General features: G+C 33.8%; 1 protein-coding gene across 1 annotated transcript in view; it reads left to right on the forward strand.

Annotated features, from left to right (window-relative positions):
* LOC136032752 (sodium- and chloride-dependent GABA transporter 2-like) overlaps positions 1-17444 on the forward strand; it is a 56498-nt gene that overhangs the window by 20359 nt on the left and 18695 nt on the right. Inside the window, exons 3-4 of the mRNA XM_065713094.1 lie at positions 4875-5100; positions 15136-15284. Coding sequence (XP_065569166.1) covers positions 4875-5100; positions 15136-15284 — 375 coding nt within the window. The remainder of the gene's footprint in view (positions 1-4874; positions 5101-15135; positions 15285-17444) is intronic.

Below are 17444 nucleotides of genomic sequence, written 5' to 3' on the forward strand. Positions count from 1 at the left end.
ACAGCATAGCCATACACAATCAACTATAAAGAATAATCCATGGACAGGCAGTCATGTCGTCAATAAGTATAAGTCGTCATTTACCAAACAATAAAAACAATAAAGACAAATAATTCAGGGGCAACAACCCAACACATGGTCTCATCAGGAGAATACACTTGCCTATGGGGTTTCGGCACTTTAATTTCTCTACCCAGTCAAATGTTGTGCCTACCACAGAATATCCATGGCATCCCCGTGGCAGGTATCACCCCCAAAATACATGCCTATGAAAAAAAACAGCAAATGTAGAACAACAAGTAACACCCAAAAAAACTTATCCTGTTAATATACTCCTCTTTTTAGCAACAATAAGTAAACTAAATGTGATGAATTTTACCAAATCACAAATATTAACACTTTGCAAAAAACCTGAATGAACTAAACAATTATAGAATTCATCTTTACCATGAGGCTATTTTTTAAAAAAAAAATCCGCTCTATTAGAAACACAAATCAAAATAAATGGCGCTGCATCATCTTTTCGCGAACCTCCGAAATTAGCCAAAATCTCCTTAAGTATTTCCAGATAATTCTTTTGGTAATTAGGGACAATGGCCCAAACTGACTCTTTTACGTGCTATCAAATATTATATTTTGATAATTCAAATTTATCAAAATTTATCTTTAACCGGTGACATCGGTCAGTCAAAAGTTTAATAAAAGTACTTTTTACTACAATAAACTCCGGTATTTGATAAATCCCGAGTATTTTAGTTGCTGGCTGAGTACTAAAACTTAATAAAAGCATTTTTGAATATATTGTTGCATGCAAAAGTGGTTTTTTATTAATTTTTTGATACTCAATCACAAATTAAAAGACTTAGAATTTACTAAATAGCTGAGTTTATTGTGGTCAAAAGTACTTTAAAAAAAATTATACTTTGTCGATAACTAAACATTCGGAATTTACCAGCTAGCCGAGTTTGTTTTATTCAAAAATGCTTTTATTATTTTTTTTGTACTTTGCCAACAACTAAAACACTCGAAATTATCAACTACCTGAGTTTATTCTAGTACATTTTCAAAAGTTTTGATACTCAGTCAGAAACTACTACACTCGGAATCAACCAAAAGTGCTTTTATATAATTTTTGAGTCACCAATGAAAAGACTCGGAATCTACCAAGTAATTGTGTTTGTTGTAATCAAAATAAAAAAAACAAAATAAAAAATCAAACATTTTCCTCGAAACAGGCCAATTGCAAGGCAAATCCTTGATTTAAGTCTGAGATTTTTACCAATAAATCAAAAGCGCTTTTCAGTTAATTTTTTGATAGTCACAAATTAAAAGACGTGGAATTTGCCAAGTTCCTCAGTTTTTTGTACTCAAAATTGATTTTATTAAATTTATATATATAGTCGGAAGCTATAAAACGCTCATAGTTTACCAGCTGCCTGAGTTTGTTGTAGACAAAAGTGCTTTTATTAATTTTTTGGTACTCAGCAAGCAACTAATAGACTCGTAACTTATCAACTACCTGTGTTTACTCTAGTAAAGAGTGCTTTTATTGATTTTTTGATGCCCAGTCTACAATTAAGACACTCGGAATTTACCTACTAACTGAATTTGTTGTATGTAAAAGTGCTTTTGTTTTATTCTTGATACTCATTAACCAATTAAACACTCAGAATTTAACAGGTAGCTGAGTTTGATGTGCTCAAAATTGCTTTTATTAAATTTTTTGATACACAGTTGGTAACTAAAACACTCGGAATTTACCAAATAAATGAGTTTGTTGCTGTCAAAAGTACTTTTACTATATTTTATACTCGGTCAGCTACTAAAACAGTCTGAATTTATCAGCTACCAGTTTTATTTTAGTTAAAATTGCTTTTATTAAATTTTTTATACTTAATCAGCAACTAAGACGCTCTAAATTTGAGTTTGTTAGTGAGTTTGTTACCTACTAACTGAGTTTGTTGCAGTCAAAAGTGAATTTATTAGTGTTTGGTACTCAGTCAGCAACTAAAACAATCAGAATTTATCAACTACCGGTGTTTATTATAGTCAAAAGTGCTTTTATTAGATTTTTGATACTCAGTTGGCAACTAAGACATTCAGAATTTACCTACTAGCTGATTTTGTAGCATACAACCGTGCTTTTATTTAATTTTTTCTACTTAGTCACCAATCAAAAGACCCGGAATTTACCAAGTATCTGAGTATGTTATACTCAAAAGTGCTTTTATGATATCAGAGCTTATCAACTACCTGTATTTATTGTAGTCAAAAGTGCTTTTATTAGATTTTTGATGCTTAGTCAGCAATTAAGACAATTAGAATTTATCTACTAGCTGTTTTCGTTGCATAAAAAAGTGCTTTTATTTAATTTTTTTCAAACTTCTCTAGAAACCCGGAATTTACCAAGTATCTGAGTTTGTTATACTAAAAAATGCTTTTATTAACTGTTTGATGCTCAGTCAGCAACTATGGCACTCGCAACGTGCTGAGTTTGCTGCTTGCAAAAGTTTTTTTATTTAATGGTTTCCTAGGGTAAATTACATTTGCTAGACACATCGTTGATTTAAGTCTGTAGTTTTTACCAATTTAACATCAAATTGTCCAATGGCCAACTTCATAAAAAATATTCACTTGACAGAACCATTTACAAATAGCCTCTCATATTTACGTAGAAATCCATTCAAATTGTCTTTGTCAACCTCATTACCAGCATACCATGTCCGATTCTAATATAATTATATTAATAAATTAAACTATTGTTTTCTTTCCTTTGGAAAAAATTCGCAATTGAAGCATAACTTTTTTCTCTTCTTTGAGAAAATTCAGAGCTGAAATTGAACTTTTTTCTTTTCTTTGGAGAAACTTGGAACAGAAGCATGACCTTTTCTCTTCTTTGGGGAAGCTCAGAACTGAAGTGTAAATTTTTTTTCTCATCTTTGGAAAAAATTCAGAATCGAAATGTAACTCTTTTCTCTTTCATGGAAAAATTCAGAAAGGAAATTGAACTGGTTTCTCTTCTTTGGATAAACAGAACAGAAGTATATTTTTTTTTTGTTTTTAAGAATAAAATCTTTTGTTTTGTAAGAAGTATAAATCTTTTTTATTTTTGTTTGTTTTTATTTTTTCTATTTTTATTAATTTTTGCATTTTTCCGTTTCTATTTTTTCATTTTTAAGTTTGTTTATTTTTGTAATTTTTTAATTTGTTTTCGTCCTTTTTATTTTTATATTTTTAGATTTGGTTTTATTTTTCGTTATTTCTCATTATTTCTTATTTTTAAATTTGTTTTTATTTATTTTTATTAGGATTTTTATTTTTTTTATCATCACCATGTCCACGTTGATAGTATCGATCACGCCATGGATATGTTGATATAAGTAGTAATTCCTCTGATTATGTTGATTTTAATAGTCCATTTGAATTCGAATAAACCGGTTTACTAAAGTGGTCAATCCCCTTATTAAGTTGATTCTAGGAGTCCATTTGAATTCAAATAAACAGTTTTATTTCTGTTTCCACCATGTTTAGTGGCGTGCAACTGATATCCATAGGAGGTATGGTTTCTAGTGCCTGATAGGGATATGAAAATTAGGGCATCATGGGAATATGTAAATTAGGGTCTCATGGGCTCTATAGGAGTTCTGGCTGCTAGGAATGGTCATAACAAGATCTGGTTGTTTGAGTCTGATAGGAATATGCAAATTAAATGCGTCGCTTGTATCCATAGGATATCTTTAGGATCTCAGGCATCAGGGCTGGACTCATCTATAGCATGAGGGAGGGCATGGCGACCTAATCCAAAATGTCATTACCACAAACTTTCCCCATTGTTAACATATATCATTGATTATTTGGATGTATACAGACATTTTTCGGGAGGATTTTTCTGGGGGGGAAGGGGGTACGTGGAAGAATATTTACATGGAGGAATTTTTGTGGGACAAGGAATTTTTCCATTGAGGTAGATATGGACTTCCGGCATTATTTAAAAAAACGATCAGAAATTAAATAAAAACAAACTATTTTTTCAACTAAAAGTAAGGAGCAGCATTAAAAATTAAGACGAACAGAAACTAAGACAAACGAAGGTTTCCCCCCTGAATACCTCACTGTTCACGCTAATGATTCTTTTTTACTGTCAAAACTGCTTATTATTCTAATTAAACTGCAAATGTGTTTCAGGAGTCCTTCTTAAATGATTGGAACAAAATGTCAAACCTTAGCGCAAAGAGCGAGGTATTGAGGGGGATAACTCCCATCTCCTCGTATGCGTAATATTTTTTTTTCATTTTAAGTTTTAATGTTGTTCCTTACTCTCAGTTGATTTTTCTATTTAATTCAAGCTGTTTTCCTAGCAGTAATATTAAAACGATCCGATAGAATTAATTTTAATTGTGAGTTTATGCAATTTCAAAGCTATTATTTTGGAATTTGTTTTATGTTCCTAAAACATTTGCTAAAAATACCAAATAGTGGCAAAAAAAGGAATAATGACGTGAAAAATCACGAACATGAACCTTGCAGAACATCTACCTCTCAAAAGCCATGCTGTGACGCATACTTAATTGCGTCAATTGGGGGGAGGCATTTGCAAAATAAAATGAAAGTAATTTTAGTTCCACTTGCCGTGGAAAATGTTTTGAAATAAATTATAGTTTATTTTGTGAGTAAATAATTATCTATCGTTGTGTAAAGAAAAAAACAGGAAACAAAAAAGGCAAAATTGTAGTTAATTTTTTTTCCCTTTTAAATTAAACTTTGGCCAAAACGTAAGACAAACGTTTATTCCATTATAGTAATTCTATTGTTTTTTCTTTGTTTTTCTTTATTCTATTACCATACTTATATTTTTCATTTTTGTTTTTCTTTAGGTATTGGACTTTCTACAACCATTATCTGTTGCCTGGCAAATTTATATTACATAGTTGTCATCGCTTGGGCTATACATTACCTTTTTGCCTCTTTTTCATGGGAACTTCCTTGGGGTTCTTGCAACAACAGCTGGAATACTGAAGCATGTACAACTTTTGCGGGGGGTGAAAATTCCACTCTTCTTGAGGGTAAACTGGCCAAAGATGCTACTCTTGAGTATTGGGAGTAAGTACCACATGCATTTTAGTCCCGATAGTACTTGCAACATGTCAAGTTTATTAAAATGTAATAACTCATTTTTTTATAATTAATCTAAGTAGTTTACTATTTTTTTTACCAGAAATTGAAACTATATATTAGTAAGATATTTATTTATTAGTACAAGTGAGAATAATTTATTTATTGAAAATAATTTTATTTATTGCGTGTTGGCTCATTTGTTTGTAAACTTATTTTTAATTCGAATTTGTAAATTCAACACGCTTGTTATTAATCGGTGAATTACTTTGCATGTTAGTAAGTTTATTTGGGAAATTTAGTAAAACAACTTTATATTAAGTATGTTATACTTATTAATCAAAACAGTTCAGTAATGTATAATAAATGTAAAGCGTTGATTTTAAATTAACTAACAAGAATTGATGAATGATAAGCTAGTAAATTTGCTCACTTATTCATTTGTTAATCAAAAAGCTATTTATTGGTTTAAATTTCCTAATAAATATAAGCTTACAGGCTGTAACGTATTACACAGAGTCATTTAAATACACAAATTTTTTATAAGATTAAAACTTACTATGGGTTATAGGATTGACTTGGCTTTACTAAGGTCCCTTCCCTATCTTTGTGGCTATTGGGGCCTTTCTATTCGAGTAACCTGATGGATGTGGGGGTGATATTCTAATCGATTTAGCATTGTTTGGAATAGCCAATGGAAGTTATTAGTCGATTCCTTAGGAGGTTGACTTTCGAAGGTTTCGTCTACTCATCATTCGAAGGTGATTCCCACTAACTGGATGGCTGCCATCTATTGAATGAGACCTAGCAAGAGGAAATAAAAGGATTTTTGATATGGTATGTAATAGTGTTCGATTAGCATATGAGTTTCAAGACATCTTCATTTGACGCCTGATCAACTCGGGTAATCCCGCTATTTGGTAGCGGTCACAGCTTAGATACCAATACAGTTATAAAAACTCCTATCTTGCCCATGAGAAGCTTTGGGTACAGAGCTCTGAACTTAGCGCCTCCTCTAAGCCCGCGCTCCGACGCGTAGATCGTGCTACAACACCAAGGCGGGAACACCATAGCTCTGAACTATTGGTATCTAAGCTGTAAATTGCTCCGACTTTTATATTCAGACTACCAGTTTCCTGTTTCCAGCCGCTAGCATCGCTACCACGCACTGTGTCCTAAAAATAAATCGAGTTCTCATAACTGTATTGGTATCTAAGCTGTGGTAGAGACATTAAGTTTTCAATCCAGATATTATTCACCTATAATCATCCTTTAATGACCAAGATCTGCTTGAGCATAGAGCTAAAGGGAATATCAAACAGTTTCAAGGTTGGACCTTCAAAAACGTTAACGATGCTCTGTATTTCCAAAGGGGTAGCAGGCCCTTGAAACAAACCAAGTCTTCGCCTGATCTGTTTTGAGAGATACTTATATTAAGTTAGGAGACCGCTTATGCAGACGAAGGTGGATGTTTTCAGCTATTTTTTCCTTAACTGCTACCTGCAGAGTTCATGAAGAATAACATCTTATTGTTAATTATAATTAACTAAGTGTTAATTATCAAATTTTAATAATGTTAAATCGAAATTTAATACTAATAAAATTTACTAATTAACTATTAGTTAGTTATTAGTATTTATTTTAGTTATATCTTAACAGTCAATTTACTTCCATTATTTCTTTCCCTTAATTTTGATTAGTTTCGTCATTTTCTTTTTGTCTTTTGTTGTCGGTATTCTGGTTGATAAATCTACAAATTTCAAAAAACTTTCTGTCTTCAGTGTAACACAAGCGACGCTCAAGCCCCTTAAATAGTTTTAAAAAAGTAGGGAGGTGGACCACTCTTATTTTCGATAGTTATTATTTATAAACCCTGTTAGGCTTGTGAGGTTATTTTGATGTTATTTTTATGGCTTTAAAGTTGATGTTGATATTATGACAATAATAAAAAAACATACTGCTCAAAATACCAATCATTTTCAGTTAGTGCAAGTCACGTTCTAGCACGGTTGCCACCCGGTGAAAAAGAATCACTAGATTTTACTGATTTTTGGGTTGATTTATTGATTTTCTTCAACAAGCTAGTGGTTTTACGCCTCAATTTGTTAATATTTTTGCTTAGATACATAAAAATCCCTAGAAATAGTAATAAATTGCTGGGAGTGGCAACCCAGTGTTCTAGTCCTTATAACGTTATAACGTCAGGCGAAGGTCCTACTTTTTTTATGTAGTTTGTGTTCATTTTAAGTTCAACTTAAGTGTTTATCTTTATTCTGTGTTCGTAATATAATATGATTTATTCCTGAAAATTAGCTATGAAACGCCCACATAGGACGAACTTGCACTTCAGAGTCAATAAACGCAACAAGAAATAAGACAAAAAAGTAATACTGGTCAGAAAAAATTAAGTATTTCAAAAATATTAAAAAGAACTAAAACTCGCGAAATAAATTTTTTTTTTTCTAGTAGGTTACTTTAAAAGTTTTACTGGTTCCGGTGGACCCTCCTCAGCTACATTTCTACCATACTTCCAAAACTCGACAAAAATGTGAAGATCAGATTCACCTATGGAAATTTGCTTTGTGGCTGAGATCTAACCACGAAATAACAGTTTTTGAGAAAAAAAGTGAGAATTGATTGGTTGATTACTAAACTGATTGTGCAGTGAGTGGTTGTCAAAATGTAAGATTGACCAATCAAAAAAATTGTTTCCATTCAACTTATTTTTTTTCATCTACTCATAAAACAAGGAACCAATAAATCATCACTTATTTTATTTCGAAATAATTGGAATGAAAAAATTAAAAAAACTATTCTTTTTTGCGTTGTATTTATTCAAATACATGAACATTTCTCTTCTAGGATTCAGCCATGTTTCGTATAAAATACCTACCTATACATTAAAAAAACATTTTACTAGTAAACTTATGGCGGTCTCACTTAAAGGATATGGCTATTTGAACAGAAAAGGAGCAAAGAAATTAATGAATTAATGATTGCAATAAAATAAAAAAAAGAACAGAAAGTAAACTGATTCTTTATCTTAAAAGCAATAAATCGCTAAGATCATTAATAGAGTCTTATAAAACCGACTGAGCCGATTTAATTTCTTGTTTCTTAACGTGTAAAATAAATCGTCAAATATTAAATTAAAAGTATGAAGTTATAGCATTCAGGCAGGTGATTACTTACTTTTTCCGACACTGACAAATACAAACATCGATTCACTTTACTTTTCTCTTCAAAAATTCGGGAACAAATGAAAAACGTTTATCCTTAGCATTCGTATCAAGCAGTTCGTGGTAACGAACTGTAGTAAGGAGCGACCCAGCTCAGTAGTAACCGGAACTCCAAAAAACGGAATTTTGTTATTAATATGTGCATCAAAAGAATTGGAATGTTATACCGATTTAAATATATAAGTTTCATTTAGTTTAGTCTTACCCATCAAAAGTTACGAGCCTGCGAAAATTGGCCTTATTTTTAAAAAAGGAAGAAACACCCCTAAAGGTCATAGAATCTTAATGAAAACTACACCATCAGATTCAGCGTATTAGAGAACCGCTGTGTAGAGGTTATAAGCTCCTATCTGCAAAAATGTGGAATTTTGTATTTTTTTTTGTCAGAGGAGGGATCAGAGATGCGTGTTTATTTGTTTTTTTTTTCCAGGGGTGATCGTAATGACCCAGCGATCCTAGAATGTCGCAAGAGGGCTCATTTTAACGAAATTAAAAGTTATAGTGCCCTTTTTAAGTGACCAAAAGTTGGAGGGCAACTAGGCCCCCTCCTACGCTTATTTTTTCCCAAGGTCACCAGATCAAAATTTTGAGATAGCCATTTTGTTCAGCCTAGTAGACAAATCTAATAAGGATGTCTTTGAGGACGACTTAATCCCCTACAGTCCTTGGGGGAAGGGCTGCAAGTTATGAACTTTGCCCATTGTTTATATATAAACACTTTGCCCATATAGTATTAGCTATTGGGAAGTATACTGACGTTTTCAGGAGGACCTTTTTTCTGGTAGTGGGGGGTAGGGGGTTACGTGAGAGGATCTTTCCATGGAGGAATTTATCATGGGGTAAGAGTATTTCCATGAAGGGGGCGCTGGATTTTCCGGTGTTGTTTAAAAAACAACACCGAGAAATTCATTAAAAAACAAATTTTTTAAACTTAAAGTAAGGAGCAACATTAAAAATTCAATCAAACAGAAATTATTGCGTATATGAGGGGGTTTCGTCCCCTCCTATATACCTCGCTCTTTACGATAAAGTCTTTAGTAGTTTCAAAAGAGCTATTTATTCTAATTACACCGCCTTGTGATTCAGGGGTAGTTCTTAATAACTGGAACAAAATTCAAACTATAGTGTAGAGAGGGAGGTATTGAAGAGGGAGTGAACTCCCTCATATATATAATAGAAATATACGAATGGAGAAGTTTGTTACGTAAGTTAATTTGTAAGTTACGTAAATTTATTACTATTAAAACCTTTGTAGATAAAATTAGGTCCCCTCCCGCAACATTTTTTCTCAAAATTGTCCGATCAAAACCGTGAGAAAGCCATTTAACCAAAAAAGTAAGATTAATATGCAAATTTTGTTTTAATTATTCAAGTCAAAATCAATACCTGCATTAATTCCAAATTGTTCAGTAAATAAAAAAACAAGTTTTTCCAACTGAAAGTAAAGAGCAACATTAATAGATACAGCGAACAGAAATTATTACGTATATGAGGGGGTTCATCCCCTCCTCAATACCTCGCTCTTTAGGCTAAAGTATTTTTAGTAATTTCAAAAGAGCTATTTTTCTTAATTAAACAGCCTTTGTGATTCAGGGGTCATTCTTAAGGAATTGGAGTGAAATCCGAACTTTAGTGTAAAGAGCGAGCCATTGACGAGGGCGCGAACCCCCTTATATACGTAATAAAAAGATACGAATATAGAAGTTTGTTATGCAAGTTAATTTGAAAATTACGTGTATTTATTACAAATAAAAACGTTCTTATATAACATTAAAAGTTCTAGTGGCCTTTTTAAGTAAAAAAAAATGGAGGGCAACTAGGCCCCTTTCCCCTGCCCCTTGTTTCTCAAGATCGTTTGATCAAAACTTTGAGGAAGCCATTTAGCCAAAAAAAATGAAATTAGTATGCAAATTCCGATTTAATTATTCATGTACGGTGAGCCAAAATCAAAACCTGCTTTAATCCAAAAACATTCTGAAATCAAATAAAAGAAACAAGTTTTTTCAACTGAAAGCAAGGAGCGACACTAAAACTTAAAACGAAACGAAATTATTGTATATATGAAAGAGACTGTCTCCTCTTCAATGCCCTGCTCTTTGCGCATCTTGGAGTCAATATTTGTTGAAGCTGTTGCTAGTGATATGAGAGGCAACCCTTTAAAGCCAACAGTTTTAACAATTAGCTTCCTTAAAATTCCTCCTTCTTTCTCCGTTCCAATTCCCCTGAAATGTCTGTTAATACTATGAAATTACTGGGCGTTACCATCTCAAGCGACTTAAAATGGGATTGCCGCGTTAATGATTTCTTAAAACGTACAAATACTGAATGTTTTCTCCTCGAACTCCTTAATAAATTTAAATGTCCTAAGTCCCATTATTTGATGATTTTTCTCCCTTTGTACGTCCTACCCTCGAGTACGCTTGTCCTGTTTGGCATCCTGGCATCTCCAATGATTTGTCGGACAGAATAGAGGCAGTTCAAAAAAGGTGCCTAAGAATTATCTTCAATGGGGGTAAAGTACATTACACTTCCCTTCTTCGGAGAGCAAATCTAGTCACCCTTAAAGATAGGAGAACACAAGTTTCCTTGCGTTTTGCCCGCAATGCCGCGCATAACCCTCGTTCTACTTCTCTTTCCCTAGTGAACATTTAACCCCCCCCCCCCGAACTTGTCAAAACGTTCTGTTTCAAGAAAAATCTCCCTTCTTGCCCCAAAAAGAGTTTCCACTGAAAGATATAGAAGAACGTTCATTCCTCACATAGTTGAAATTTTAAATCAATAACCCCCCCCTTTCTCACTTCACTTTTATCTTATAGTTTTAGTGTTTATTTTGCAATTGCGAACTTTGCAATTCTTGCTAACTAAAACTTGCTGACCTTTGTTTAAATTTGTTTTCCCTGTTTTAATTTTTCCTGTTTTTTAATTTGAGTTCTTATCGTTTCACTTTTTATTGATTGCAATTTCATGATTTTATACTGACACTTAAGTGCGAATTTGGCGCTTTTGGGCTTTGATAGCCGCTTTGTTGAAAAAAATCTTATCTCTTATCTTAGCTTAAGTTTGACTCTTTCTCACAACTCTAGTTTTTAAAACAATAAAAACTTTTTTTGATTTTTTGATGTTTATTTATATTTATTGATTTATGATATTTATAAATTCACCGTTGAGCATTAAGGCGACGGTTATTTATCAGTTATTAGCTTCGGTTACTATTTGCGCGAGTTAAAATGAACGAAACAGGTAAAATGTAAACGAGCTATTAGCCTAGCCACTGTATATCTCGTAGAAAAACAAAGATTTTTGTACGACTCACATCAGCACGCAAAGCAAATATGCTCCTTTAAAACATTAAATAAAAAAACTAGTTTTTTTAACTGAAAGTAAGGACCGACATTAAAAGTTAAAACGAACAGAAATTACTCCGTATATGAAAGAAGCTGTTCCCTTCTCAACGCCCCGCTCTTTACGCTAAGGTTTGACTCTTTCTCTCAATTCTACTTTAATAAAAAGTAAAAAACTTCAGCGTAAAGAGCAAGGCGTTGAGAAGGGAACAGCCCCTTTCATACACGGAGTAATTTCTGTTCGTTTTAATTTTTGATGTCGCTCCTTACTTTCAGTTAAAAAAACTATGTTTTATTATTTAATTTCTGAACGTTTTTGAATTAATGCATGTTTGATTTTAGCTCTCCGCACATAAATTATTAAAATGAATTTTGCATATTAATTTTTTTGGGCTAAATGGCTTTCTCTTAGTTTTGATCACACGATTTTGAGAAGTAAGGCGTGGGGAAGGAGGCTTAGTTGCCCTCCAATTTTTCGGTTACTTAAAAAGGCAACTAGAAATTATAATTTTTAACGGACGTTTTTAGTAGTAAAAAATATACGTAACTTAAGAATTAACATACGTAACAAACTTCTATATTCTTATATTTTTATTATATATATGAGGGGGTTTGTCCCCTCGTTAATACCTCGCTCTTTATACTAAAGCTTAAGTTTTGTTCCAATTCTTTAAGAATGACCCTGAATCAGAAAGGCTCGTAGAATAAATAGTTGAAATTACTGAAGATACTTTAGCATAAAGAGCGAGGTGTTTAGGAGGAGAAGAACCCCTCATATGCGCAATAATCTCTTTTCTTTTTAAGTTTTAATGCTACTCCTTATTTTCATTTGAAAAAACCTTATCATTTCAATTTTTTCATTGTTTTTTTTATAGTAATGCTAGAAAATACCGCCCTTTTCATTGAATTTCTTTTCCCCCATGGCAAATTCCTCCAAGGAAAGATCCTCCCACATAGCCCCCTCCCCTAAATCCCCCCAAACCGAAAAAAATCCCACTGAAAACGTCTTTACACTTCCCAATAACCATTACTGTATGTAAACAATGGTCAAAGTTTGTAACTTGCAGCCCCTCCCACGGCGACTGTGGGGGAGTAAGTCATCCGCAAAGACATAGTTATTAAGGTTTTTGACTGTGCTGAACAAAATGGATATCTCAAAATTTTTATCCGTTGACTTTGGGTAAAAAATGAGCGCGGGAGGGGGCCTAGGTGCCCTCCAGTTTTTTTGGTCACTTAAAAAGGGCACTAGTACTTTTCATTTCCGTTATAATGAGCCCTATTGCGACATTATAGGACCACTTGTCGATATGATGACACCTGGGAAAAAAACACAAAAAAAAATAAATAAAAAAAATAAACACGCACCCGTGATCTGTCTTCCGGCAAAAAATACGAGATTCTACATTTTTGTAGATAGGAGCTTGAAATTTTTGCCAAATGGTTCTCTGATATGCTGAATGCGATGGTGTGATTTTCGTTAAGATTCTATGACCTTTAGGGGATATTTCCCCCTATTTTCCAAAATAAGGCAATTTCCCCAGGCTCATAACTATTGATGACAAAGACTAAATTTGATGAAACTTATATATTTAAAATCAGCATGAAAATCCAATTCTTTTGATGTATTTTTTAGTATCAAAATATTTTTTAAGAATGTTTTTTAGAGTTTCGTTTACTATTGAGCCGAGTCGCTCCTTACTACAGTTCATTACCACGAACTGTTTGATAGGTTTCAGCAATTCTACTAATGATAAAAGTCCATGATACTGTAATGTAAGCTAATAGCCATCCAAGCTAACCCGTGGTCAAAATTCTAAGACAGAGAATTTTGATAGCATTGCATGCAATAAAAATCTGTTTTCTTAGTGACTTCAAATACATAAAACTGATTAAGTTTATAAAAAATACTAAAACTCCTGACATACTGATTGGCAGCCATGTACATTAGCAACTCTGCTAATAGGTTGTGAGTAGGTTGTTTGTTTTTTTTTTACTCATGTATATATTCAATTTTATAATCACAGTGTTGCCAACTGTGTATGACTGTCACAACACATTTCTACAGCTCCCGTAGTTCTGTGTAACACTGTGTAGGCATAGTTGCCAAGCTACAGGGGAAAGACTAAATTTTGTTCCCAAAAACATATTGGATGCACTATGTCTAAAATGACCTGGAAATACTATTTAGAGGCAATTTTTGAATTTTAGATTTCTCGTATAAAACAATAAGGCTGTCCAAATACCCACAGAGAAAACTTGGGTATTATTATGGTTAATTTAAAAAAATATTCCACAAAACAAGTTTTTCAAAGAAAAGTGAAGACCTCCATTAAGCTAAGAATGAGCAAGAATAAAGTCAAATAATCTTCCAAGCGTAAAACTACCCCAAAGCGCTATCAATAATGAAACTAAAAAGGAACAGCAATTACAATAAATAGCCGAGTCAAACTCAAAACGAGCAAAAATTAACATGAGTAGGGCTGATAGCCAACAGGCCTTTTCAAGACCAGAACACAATTTGCGCCTTACTGAAAACAAAGAAAAAAAAGACCGTGGACTATCAGTTTAATTGATATATGCTGATATTTCTTTCTTAAGGTTTTGACAATATTTTATTTATGAAAGCGAGAAATGTGAAAACGTTTCAAACGCGTTTTGTTTTCGAGTTGGACTACTAAAAAAGGCACTAGCCCTTTCAATTTCCAGTCGAATGAGCTCCTTTCGAAGTTTCTACGACGACAAATGGCCATCTCAAAATTTCTAACAGAACCATTTCGGGAAAACACGAAGTGGGGGGGGGGCATCCACCCTCCGATCATGCTGAACCTCAAGAAGGGTACTAAAACCTCTGATTATAAATCCAACGAGCCCCCTTCAAAGCTTATGCGATCATACTTTCTGTATTAACCTTGTTTGCCCCAATGGCATAAATTATAACCCTTGCCCTGAAGGGTCTAGGGGGGTTGTCATCCTCAAGTTCATACTTTCGGGACCTTTCAACTATGTTGAACAAAATAGCCATCTCAGATTTTGACTGGATGTTTTTGGGGAAATGGTAGGCATGGGAGAAGGTTAGTTGCCTTCCAATCACTTTCGACTATTAAGAAGGACCCTAGCCCTTTCAATTTCAATCGAATGAGCCCTTTTCCATGTTTCTACAACAACTCCTTCGAAATTAAGTCTCCTGGTCCAAAAAAAAAAACATTGTGCCCATATCGCTGTTTACTTAGGCAGCGCTATTGCGCTGCCTATGATTGAGTTTAACCCAACTCTTATGTGTCTGATCTGCTATTCTTCGATATAGCTGAAAGACCATTGTAGGTACAAAATATTTCTTTCTTGGATTTAAAATTTAAATTCGAAATATCTAATTTATTTCTTATTTAAAGATACATAAATTGAAAAAAGATAGTAAGTGATTTTTGTTCACTTCTCTATTTTAGACGGAATGTTCTTCAGGTAACGTCTGGTATTGACGAACCAGGAGGAATACAATGGGAATTAGCTGGAACACTTTTTATCGCGTGGCTCATTTGTATTGCGTGTATTTTCAAAGGAGTTAAATCAACTGGAAAGGCCGTATATGTGACTGGTAATGTTTTAAACAGGATTTTTCATGCATTAATATGAATATTATAATAATCATCGAGTGAAAATTAGATTTAGCTCTTATGTTTCAGATCAAAAGGTGTAGTATAGACGAACTTAGGAAACTGGTAGGGTGAGCTATAGCAGACCCCATCTTTTCATAGCCAGAAATAAATTCTTGAAGGATTTCGGTTGAGCTACTTTTATAGGGAAGATAAGATATACTAAATTTACCATAGAGCACTATTTGAAGCCAATTTTTCGATGTCTTCTTCCTTGCAGCGAAAGAAAGTCTTTTACCAGTCTATATAATAAAGCTTGCATCATAATGCCCTTTTCGATGTAGCCCTACATTCGTAATATAGAGGATCATTCTTGGATCTGTTTCCAACCTGTAATAACAGTAATAACAGACATGTAATGCTGTAATAACAGAACCAGCTTTGCGAAAGAGCTTAATGTAAAATTTATACATTATGTCACACCTCTTCGCAGGGTTGTACCATAGGTATACAATAGTCACACGAATTCAATTAACAACCGTTAACATTTACTTCACCCCGAGGATTAGTCAAAGAAAAAAATATGCGGGGTTTAATAGAACCAAACCTACCTGCTAAGGCTTGTAATTTCTACCGTGCCTATTGGGAGACAGGTGTATACCCTCTTGCCCCTCCCCCCTTTTCCGCCCTCAGATTGCAGAGCAATATAATAGCTTGGGGTTCTAGATTTAGGAAATGAAACAGCAAATAGATATTACTATACTGTCAATAAAGGAACCAGGACTAAAAGAAATAGAAATTGCAATAAATAATGAATTCGAACATGAAAAAAAAACAGAATCTAGATTTACTTTAATTAGAGAATGTGAAGTGCTGTAGCTACCGTGTACAATGTGAAGTGAATGTGAAATTACCGTTGGTCGATCCGTTTGCCCGATCCCGTTTCCAAAAAGACACGTGCCTAATTTTGTTGTGAAAAGCTAGGAAACAGATGGTATTAGGAGGTCTCAGACTCACTCTGATTCTCCAATCATGCCAATTGAAAAATCTTTGGGTTACTCCGTATCTGTGTGACTTCAAGCATATTGCAGTATACCCAATTTAATGCTGAAAAGTCAACAGTGTGAGAACGGCTTTGAATACTTTTTTGAGGATATAGGGTTGCCCCATTTCAGACTGCCAATGAAATGCAGCAGACTAAAAGTCCTTGTATTATTCTGTTTTAAAGACGGTGAAACAAGCCAGCCTTTCTGCAAATAAATTGGTTATGATAGCGTGAGGATAAGAACTGGAAGGGTCACGGGCTAGCTCTGGAATTCCAATGATACATCTTGAAGATTTTCAAGCGACTCTATTACAAACAAAAAATGTGTGTGGGGGGGGGAGGGGATCGGACCTGCTATCATTGACATTTTCCCAAGGGCCTTGGGATTTCAGTCTTGAAGTTGGGATCTTGGAATGAGTATAAATATTAAACCTAAGACCTCGGAGTTTTCTTCCAAGTCAATTTTAGGACATTGTGAAATTCTCAGTAGTAGCTGTGGGGGAGGTCACGGGCATAATATGTATCTTTAGATGGTTTTCAGACAAATCAGGACTTAGCCTGTTTGTACATATGAAATTTCTGATTTCAATAACAATAAGGTAAATATCAGGGCCTCAGCATTTTTGGAATTGTGTATTTTATGACCTGATTTTGAACAAGAAGCTGTTGTCACTTAGCCCTTTAAGGTTCTCTGGTATTATTGATCAGCTTAAAAAAAACGTGTTATTTTCATTTTCTTTGTCATAGGGTAACTTTCTAATATAACTCATAAGAAAGGAGCAAATGATAAGCTCCAATTTCTTTAAAAATGGGGACATATTTAAGTTTAGGGACAGTACTGAACAACAATTTTTGGCCTCAGTCCCAACCACAAAGAAGAAAAAAATGAACTCAAGCGGAATCACAAACAGGAATGGCACCGGGTGTGGACCCATGGAAAACACTCTTTTTTATTCCTAGATTTTAATTTATTATTCCGAGGAAATATTTTGGGGATGGGTAGAAAAAAGAAAAGGATGCGGCACTAGACCGTAAAGGTCTAAAGCGGGGGGGGGGTGCTGATATCCGTCTCAAGGTCCTTCAGCCAGGAAGTGCAATGGGGGGAATAGGGCTAGCC

This window comes from Artemia franciscana, chromosome 11 (assembly GCF_032884065.1).
Source record: "Artemia franciscana chromosome 11, ASM3288406v1, whole genome shotgun sequence".
NCBI lineage: Eukaryota > Metazoa > Arthropoda > Branchiopoda > Anostraca > Artemiidae > Artemia > Artemia franciscana.